Source organism: Chlamydotis macqueenii, chromosome 1 (assembly GCF_036417535.1).
Source record: "Chlamydotis macqueenii isolate bChlMac1 chromosome 1, bChlMac1.mat, whole genome shotgun sequence".
In the NCBI taxonomy this organism is placed as follows: Eukaryota; Metazoa; Chordata; class Aves; order Otidiformes; family Otididae; genus Chlamydotis; species Chlamydotis macqueenii.
In genome coordinates this window covers 215311859-215321509 of record NC_141556.1, presented here as the reverse complement: position 1 = coordinate 215321509, position 9651 = coordinate 215311859, and the positions used below count along the sequence as shown (strand labels likewise).

At 56.5% G+C, this 9651-nt stretch overlaps 1 protein-coding gene across 1 annotated transcript; it reads right to left on the bottom strand.

The window, feature by feature from the left end:
• Positions 1-5655: 5655 nt before the first annotated feature.
• LOC104484959 (olfactory receptor 51G2) lies at positions 5656-7024 on the bottom strand. The gene has a single exon (XM_010127189.2). It carries the CDS (start codon positions 6855-6857, stop codon positions 5865-5867), a length of 993 nt encoding a protein of 330 aa, XP_010125491.2. The 5' UTR covers positions 6858-7024; the 3' UTR covers positions 5656-5864.
• Positions 7025-9651: the final 2627 nt, after the last annotated feature.

Sequence of the window (9651 nt, the reverse complement as noted above, 5' to 3'; positions counted from 1 at the left end):
GGCGGGATGACACCTGAGTTAGTCTGGGCTCCGTCCCCTGTAAGGGAAAATAAGTGGGGACCACAGTTCATAAAACATAAAAACCCACCTCAGTTTCCCTGGAGCACTTTATTGCTCTGGATTCCAAAGTGTTTTAAGAAAATTGCTCCCCTCGTGTTGGGGAAGTGTGCTTGAGATACTGAGTCTAAATCAAATAATAAAACAAATTTAAAAGTGTATTTTGTAAACTCAGATACTGAAATCCAGCAAGGGGGTTTACCCAAGTTCATAAGATGGTGCAGAACCTTGGCAAAGGACCCAGGAACCCAGCTCCTCCAGCCCCAACGGCTGTTAATTTTGTGCTTTTGTTCTGTAGCGCCCCGAAGCACAAGAGGCAGGTGACAAGTTGGGACTGACCGACACCGATTTTACACAACGTGCCAATTCTGTCAGTCCCTGCCTCACCTCTCTCCTCGCTCGTTCCCACCACAAAGCCAAGTCAGAAGCAAAGCTCTACGGCGGAACACGGCTGTCGGGAGGAAAGCGGGGCAGTCCTGGCACGGAGCTTGCAGAGGAGCTCAGGAGCCCCGCGCTCTGTCACATCTCCCTGTTCTGATCCCAGCTGGCCACGTCTGCCACCAGCTGTGCACCCAACAAGCCCAAATCCTCCAGCCACCCAACGCACATGGGGTTTGTGCGTGCAGAGTCCTCTGTGCACCCCAGGGACTGCTGCGGCTCTTCTCCTTGGTGCTGCCTTGGGGCTTTTGCCTGTGCCTCCCCTTCCTCCGCAGGCTGCTCAGCCCTACCGCGGAGGTGAGTTGCAGCATTTCCAGAGAAATAACAAAGCCACCGTGAGGGCAGCATCAGCCAAGCTGGTGGAAATGTGAAGGAGAGCCATGAACCCTTCACAGACCGTGTCCGGCCAGCGCTAGGGCTCCAAAATCTTTGACTAGCAATCACCTGGTGATGACAGCAGAAGGCTTTGTTCACAGTGTTTTTTTTCTCTGACTGCACATCCCGGTCCCCTTATTGGGGATTACACATGAAAGGCAGCATGAGGACATCAGGCAGGCTACCAGCTTTTTAAGAGCCAGGCTGTGATCTCCTGCATGAAATGTCGATTCAGGTGGAGCCTGGGAAACTCTCTTGCAGGATGCTCAGCCTTCAGGTCAGAGAAGGACCCTGGAGCCAAACTAGCAGCGTTTGCATAGAACAACAGTCACAGAAGGGTTTGGGTGGGAAGGGACCTTCAAAGCCCACCCAGCCCAACCCCCTGCCAGGAGCAGGGACATCTCCAACCAGATCAGGTTGCTCAGAGCCCCGGCCAACCTGGCCTGGAACGTTTCCAGGGATGGGGCACCCACCGCTTCTCTGGGCAACCTGGGACAGTGCTCCACCAAACCCTGCCTGGAAAATGTTTTTTCTCATCTCAGAGCCTAAAGCTGCAGCTTGGAGCAGCCCGGGGGCAGGGGGTGGGTTCTTCCAGCTGCAGAATTTTACCTTCAAGTTCAAATCAGGCACCTCAGCCACAGAGACCTGCCAAACGCAAACAACTCACCAGCTCCCATGACAGCCGGGAATGAGGATGTCTGCCTCCAAACCTGCCGAGAGGGGCAGGGAGGCGGTGACATTTATACACCCCCACCCCGAGTCCCCACGGGGCTCGCAGGCAGCTGGGAGCGGCAGAGCTCTGGTCTGTGCTGCTGGGACAAACGTGATGACAAGTACACAAAATGAACGGAGTTCTGAGTGGAACTCCTTTACCGTGATCACCTTCCATTGCCTCCGCAGATTACGGCGTGGGACGGGGCGCACAGGGCCGTCGGAGAGCTGTATCATCTCCCTCGCAGCGGGATCGGGATGGGGTGGGATGGCTGGAAACACACGGACGAGGGATGCTGACCTCCTCCGGCCAGCCCTGCCGAGATGCCACGGGATCTGCTGCGGTCGCTGCCTCCAGCCTTGCTCTGTGTGCAGAGGCCGCTGCCTCGGGCGCCGGGCTGATTCACAGCAATCGTGTCCGCTCTCTGCAGCGCGCTTTCAGTGCCAGTCCGGGTCTGAATGCTCAGCGCTGGCTTGGACCCCGTGAGGACTCGCTTTGGGGACATAAAAAGAAAAATCCAATATTAACAGAGAGCGGGAATGGCCAACAAGTCGGTGAGCAGAAAGGGGTCGTGAAGGAACGGAAAGTATTAAAAGTGTGAAGAAAGTCAAACCTGAGTACCTTGAATTAAGCACTAAATCTAGATTTAGTGCAGAAATAAAACCAGACAGATTGACTTTGGTCTAGACATTTTATTTTTCAGCCAGGTATTTTATTTTGTCCTTCCTTTCTTTCTTTCTTTCTTTTTTTTTCTTTCTCTCTTTTTCTTTCTTTCTCTCTTTCTCTCCTTCTCTCCTTCTCTCCTTGGCATATCTGTGGCACAGGCAGACTAACGCTTTCTAATGCCTGAAAATGAAATTTATATTGGTGAGGCTGGAATTGTCTGTGTCCCACACGTAATTTGGGTATCCTTCCCGGGGGGTGCGTCAGTGGCACGCAGCTCTCGCAGGGTCTCGGAGCAGGGGACTGATCTCACCTCATTTCTCTCACCCTGCACGCAGGGATGGGACCTAGAGCCATCCCAAAGACGTCAGGTTTTGGCGGTGCCCAGCTGCTTTCAGGGTTCCTCTCTCCTGTCCCTCACCACTGACAAGCTACGGCTCGGGTCTGAGAAGCAGCCATGGAGTTTAAGTTCCTCAGCTTTTGGGTTTTCAACCTAAAAGTCTCAAAATCAAAGCACACCCACCTGAAAGCAGCAGCTGTATTTGGGGTGCGGGGGTGTGAGGAGGTGGGGGGGGTGGTGGTGTGCAGGTCTCTGTGCACACACATCCTTTCTCTGACAGAGGCTTAATTGGGGTTTCTCTGCAAAATGCCTTCGGTAAGCCATTCAGGTGAGGTCCCTCTCATGGAAACTTTATCTCTGGACTGCATCCCTGCTTCAGAAAAAGGAGTGAAATGAAAAGAGGAAGAAGAAAAGGAGAAAGAACCTTTCCACGAAGGTCCTGACATGGGACAAAGAACCTGTGGGGTCTGTCTGGCACAGAGCAACCAGTGTGGCCCCATGGATTTGCTTTCTCCTTTGTGGTCTCCAAGGCAGAGCTCTGCCCCCCTTCCTTCTTTACATGAGGAGCTCCCAAGCGCGGGCTGAGGCCACTGAGGCCTGGGGGCGGCCGGGACCGGGAGCATCCCACGTTCTGCATCCCGCATCCCGCTTCCCACATCCCACATCTCGCATCCCGCATCCCACATCCCTCATCCCTCATCCCCCATCCCTCGTCCCGCGTCCCGCATCCCGCGTCCCGCATCCCGCAGCACCCAGCAGAGGGAAGCAGCGAGCCGCGCAGCGCCCGCCCGCAGCCTCCCGGGGTACCCGGCCCCAGCTGCCGCGGATCCCCCGGGAAAAGGGGAGTGGGAGTCTGCAGGATCCTGCTTCACACCTCCCTGCTGCCCTGCCAACGCTCTCCCAACCGCTGGCGAGACGGTGTCCGGCTCTGGCCGCGCTGATGCCTCTGGGCTCCCAATTTGTGACGGGAGGACATAAATAAGACATTAGGAAGAAACGTTTTACACTGGGGGTGCTGGAGCACTGTCCCAGGTTGCCCAGAGAGGCGGTGGGTGCCCCATCCCTGGAAACATTCCAGGCCAGGTTGGACGTAGGTCTGGGAAATCTGGCCTGGTTGCAGATGTTGCTATTTTCGGAGCTTGCAGAAACCTTTGCCACCCAGGAGAGCCGCAGAGCTCTTCCTCGAGGGAGAAGGTCCGAGGACAGCTCTGAGGCCGAGGGCAGCAGGTCTCACCCGCACGCAAGGCTCTGCCAAGCAGCCCTCAGGCAAAGGCTGTCTGATGGAAGCTCTCACCAGAACAGCTCGAAACTTTGGCACTGGAAGAAGCAGAATCGCTGGTCTCCAGGGCCTTCAGCTGGGGCTTGTAAATTCATTAGAGATGGGAGAACGCACATATGTGCGCTCATGGGTTACGCAGACGTGCGCCGAGGGGTCTGAGCCTGGACAGGCCAGGGGAACCCACCGGACCGCTTTCAGAAATATTTCTAGATCCCAGTAACGGTGCTCCCAAGGACACGCTGATCTTGTGAGAGTGCTGGCTGCGCAGTCTGTGACAAACACTGGCAGAAAACACGAAAGCGGTCCTTGAATGTGTAAACTGCCTCAAAACGCCTGTCTGAGGGCGGCCAGCGTGTACGGCGCCTGCACCCCTGGGTCGGCCAAGAGAGAACGGCTCCTTTGGAGACAGAGCTGCCTCATCAGCTCAAGTGGGACGAAATCAATCTTCCGAGGCTAAACGAGCCAGTCTGAGGAGGCGCAGTGCCGCAGCGCCTCAGGAAACTCCGGCATACTAATTAGCACATGCTAATTCCGGAATGACAGCTACTTCAATAAATGTGATGCTTGAGCCTAACCAAGGCAGAATGCTCCGGGTGAAACAAAGAAAAACCTGGGGAGCACTTGTGTTTTAAAGAGAAAACCATACTTTTGGTTAATGTCTGAGAGTCGGAAACCCATAGCTTGGTGTAAAGGACTCCTCTTGCAGACATGGGGGGGCTGCTTCTAGTACCACCCCCCTGTTTGGGACGCTGGTCCAGCTGTGTCTGTAGGGGTGACCCTCACTGGAACCAGCCCCATCTGCGCTCATCCTCCCCTCCCACACGACGGACCAAGGCCAAACGACCCACCGCGGCACCAGCAGTGCTCACGTAGACGTGACCAGCACGACCCAGCCCCGTTCCTCCTCCATGGCTGGTCAGGACAGGACCCTCGCCCACTTGGTTCACAGTCACTCCTGTGTCCGTGGGTCCCTCGAACCCCGAGCAGACCAGAATCCTTCCCGGTTCCATGCCCACACCCCAGGCCCTGCTTGTCCACTCTCCCGCTCCAGCCTTGGGTCCTCCCAGGTTCTGGCCTCCTCCCACTCACCAGTTAGTCCAGCTTAGTGTTTGTCACCAACCCCCCCACGTGTACCCCGGACACAGTGAGGCCACTCAGACAAGAGCCAGAAGCGAGTTTAATGAGCGGCAGGACAGGCTGCGAGGACTGGGGCGTGACCTGGGGAGGGCATTGACCAGAAACTCACACTCCATCAGTACTTTACGAGCCCCCAGCCGTTTTCCCACGCTAGTTCCTTCCCGATACAGCTGGATCCCTCCTTTCCCGCACCTTTGGCCCCTCTTCCAAACATCCCGTCGTACATTTTGCACATTTCCACAGCCCCTGAAATCATCCCATATAAAGTTTCACACAAGCCCCGTGGAACATCCGTACGAAGTCTGCTTTTTCCCAGGAGACCCACGATAGTTTTATTTCCCCCTTCTCAGCAGTTCTGCTTGAGTCCTGGCTCCTCCAGCCGCCGCTCCGTCACTGACCTGAGGGCTGTGGTCTGCGTTATTGTCTCCGTTACCTCCTGGGTTTTGGGGTTGTGTATGTAGGTGTGGTTTGTTATTTTTCCTGTCTTTTAGAATCCCAGGATAATTTGGGTGGGAAGGGAGCGTTAAAGCCCACCCAGCCCAGCCCCCTGCCAGGAGCAGGGACATCTCCAACCAGATCAGGTTGCTCACAGCCCCTGTCCAGCCTGGCCTGGAATGTTTCCAGGGATGCCGCTGTTTATATGTTGAAGAGCCGTTGACCAGCTGTCCTTACAAAGCATGGTTACATCACTGCAGGTATCAATGAACCTTTTACCTTCCGTATACCTTTACTTTCCTTATAGCCTTACTTGCCACACGTATCCTTACCCCAGCAGAAGTGCTTGGCACGTTCCACTCTCCTGGCCGGTCTTCCTGGGGTTCAAACCTTGCCTAAGACAGTTGGCAGCACCCATCCCATTGGCTTTACTGGCAAATGGCAACCCTGGACCTGCAAACCCCTCTGTGGCAGAGCATCCCGAGTATCCGCCTCCGGATGGGCTTGGTCTTCACGCTGTAAACAACAGGGTTCAGGATGGGTGGGGCAAGGAAATGGAGGTTGGCTGTTAAAACGTAGGCCTGGGGGGGCACGTGTTTGCCAAACCGGTGCATCATGGACAGGCAGATCATGGGGATGAAGAAGAGCAGGACAGCACAGATATGCGAGATGCAGGTGTTGAGGGCTTTGAGACGCTCCCTCCAAGTTGCAATGTTCAGGATGGTCCTAAGGATGAGAAGATAGGACAGGAGGACAAAGAGCAGGTCCAGACCCAGCGTGGAGAGCAGCACAAAAAGGCCGTAGGTACTGTTAATCCTTGTATCCGAGCCTGCGTGTTTGATGATGTCCGGGTGCAGACAGTAGGGATGGGAGAGCTTGCTGACCCTGGTGAAGCACAGCCGGGTCAGCAGGATTGGGAGCGGGAGCTGGACAAGGACGGTCCTCCCAACGATCGCCACGCAAATCTTGGTGGTTGCTGAGTTGGTGAGGATGGAGGAATATCTCAGGGGGTGGCAGATGGCCATGTAGCGATCAAAGGCCATGGCCAGAATGACAGCAGATTCGATATCCGTGAAGGTGTGAATGAAGAACATCTGGGCAAGGCAGGTGCCAAAGCTGATCTCCCTGGCCTCCAGCCACAGCATCCTCAGCATGGTTGGGAACGTGGACGTGGACAAGCCCAGGTCAGCCGCAGCCAGCATGGCAAGGAGCAGATACATGGGCGCGTGGAGGCTCCGCTCTGCCTTAATGACGGACAGGACGGTCAAGTTCCCCAGCAGCGCCAGCAGGTACATAGAGCACAGAGGAACAGCAAACCACATCTGAGTGATTTCCCGTGCTGGAAAGCCACCCAGAAAGAACGATAGGGTCCTGGTCTGGCTGCTGTTGGTCCTGGCTGGGATGAAACAGGGATGCTCCATCTCATCCCTGAGTAGCTGTCCTGGAAGGAAAGCCAGCAGAGTCACAAAGCACACACAGGCGGTGAGAAAGAGGGGTCGTCCCTGAGCCCTTTGGTCAGGGGTGTCACCATGACCAGCGGAGCCGTGCCACGGCAAAGCCTACCAGAGCCGTACGGAAATGGTCTGGGCGCACTCACCTGCCCCTGCGCGCACGCTGACACGGGAACCACGCACAGGCAGAAAGCACGCGCATGCAAATTGGGAGAGAGAAGTGACACTGCTATTAGAGAGGGCTGTGATCTTGAATTTTGTGCTTCTGATGGGAATCTCTGGCGAAAGACGTGGCGCTGATAACGGATCAGATGCTGGTCTGCCTGCGGAAACACAGCAGCTTTCTTGGGAATGGGGACCAGCAGAGCCTGGGCCTTTCAGACCAGCAGAACACCGGCCGTCTACAAACACCCGGAGGGAGAACGATCTGCTTAAGCTGAAGGAGGGGGGTTACTCACACAGCAAGGTGTGTAAGTTGTACACGGATAAATGTAAACTGGAGGTTACAGGGACACTGCATCCCAGCAGGATGTCCCTGGGCATCCACTGGAAATAACAGGGAGGAGAAATGGAATTGCTGTTACAGACAGCTCTCCTGCTGCCAGGAGGGACGGGGCCGGAGCTCAAGGACTGCCATCTCTGGAGTCCTCGGTCCTCGCAGGCTTCGCAGCCTGTCTAACTTTGGTCCTCAGGTCTGTCCTTGAAGGATCATCTACCACAGGGCATCCCCCTGTAAGTCTGGAGAAGTATTTGAAAAAATGTACATGACTAAACCCATTCCTTTTCAAAATATCTAGATCTATGTATCGGTTCAGAAAATTGCAGAAATATTGCCATTCTTTCCTCAAATTCTCAGGGCGTCTCTTCCCCGGCAGCTCTCTGCCCCTCCCGCTGTGATGTTCTCCAGTTGTCCAGCGCCCCTGGACAACTGCAAGGGCAGATCCAGCTCCTTGCGTTGACCTGCGCTTGTGCAACGCTGCAGACCTTACTGTGCAGGAGGTTTTTTTGGCCCTCGGGAGAAGCTTGTCAGAGATCATCCCTCACACTACACGGGAGGGAGAGGAGGACTTACGGGAGACAGTTATCTTCAGGCACAAACGCCCGGCAGGATCAATTAAAGCCGACATAATTCCCAGTTCAGCCTCCGCCCTGAGAGCACCGGAGCGGTCAGAGGTTGCTTTCATCACCCTAAATTTCTGGTGTGCCCCATCCTTTTCCCTCCAGAGGCCTGGCAGTGCTTTAGCTGTGCCAGCCGGTGCTGCGTCAGTCGTGTGCAGGGCGAACGGGGGAACCTCCGTGCCTCAGCCACGTTTCACGCCGCAGACCGGCTGGCAGCGGAGCAAGGCAGCACGGAGACGCCGGGCAGGCAGGGCGTGAGCTGGGCTGTGCCAGCGGGAGGGAAGAGGAGACCCCTGCTCCCCCTCGCAGCCGGGGTGCATCCTCAGCGCCTCAGCAGGATTTGTCCCGAATTTGACATGGGGCCCGTACTAAGCTCACGCGTGTCACAGCCTGTCAGGAGGAGCCTGAGCACCAAAGGAGGGTGAATCCTTCTGGCTGCTTTTCTGAGCCATGACCATTTTAGCTCTCAGAGTCTGATGTACCCCAGAAAACGACAAATTCCACAGGTGCACCCCAGGACTTCCCTGAGCAAGTGTTCTCAGGAAGCCGTGGGTGGAAAGGGGCTGCACCCTGCTCCAGCGTGGAGGGATCCCTGGATGGGTGCAGGGCTGCCTGCTCCCCTCTGCAAGCAGGGAAACGTGAGTTTGGGGTCTCTGAGAGCTCCCCCATCTCTGGGAAGGGGACAGAGCCCAGCTCCTTGGAGCAGCACCCACCTCGGGCAGCCGAAATGAGCCGGCCCGTAGGGGAGGGGGGGTGTTTGCTGGTGTAAGGGTCACGGACCCCGTCCACATCTGCGAGGAGCCGGGACCCCGCTGAGCCCCCCTCAGCAGCACCGTGCGGTCTCGCACCACAAAGCACGGGGCCCACTCACCTCCCTCGCCCGCCACTGCCTTGGGCTTCCCACCGGCTCTCTGCGAGGAAGCAGCCGGCTCCCGCCGTCCCGAGGATTTATAGGAGACACGGCAATCCCCCGTGGGAGAGGCCGGGGAGCACAGGGCTCCTGGTTTCTCAGCGCTCGGAGCAGATGCGTTAACCCCCACAGCCCCGGGCCCCCTCGGCGTGCCACGCAGCTCCGCACCGCACCATCAGTGCCTGCCATGGTGGCAGGGGACGCAGCCCGCAGACCCCTTCCAGAGACGCCCTCCTCCTCCTCCCAGCCTCCCCCTCCCCGGAAAGTCAGGCCAGGCATGGTTTGGGCAAAGGAGGTCCCGCTCTGTGGCAGGGTGATGGGCAGATGAGCCCTAACTCAGCCCCACCGCAGGTTTGCGGGCGTGGAAGAAACCCTGGAACAGGTCCCCGGTCTCTGGAGCAGAGCAGAGATGGGTGGCCTTGTGTCCCGTCCCCAGAAGTGGCCTTAGGCAGATGCCAAGAGCGTAAGAACACGAGAAGTGTGCTTAGCAGTTCCTCAGGCACTTTCCCAGCCTCCAGCAGCCTGTGGTCTACAGGATTCCTGAGCCAGAATCAGCTCCTGTATCATAATAGCCCAGGAAGAACTTTTTGCTTCCGCTATTCACCCTAATTCAATTTTGGTAGCTGCAACACACAGTGGCAAGAAGATCCAGAGCCACCACGTTATGGTTGTTCTGAGCACACTTCTTTGGAGGGCCCCTAACCCATGTGTCGGAAGAGACAGTGCGCGCTTCAT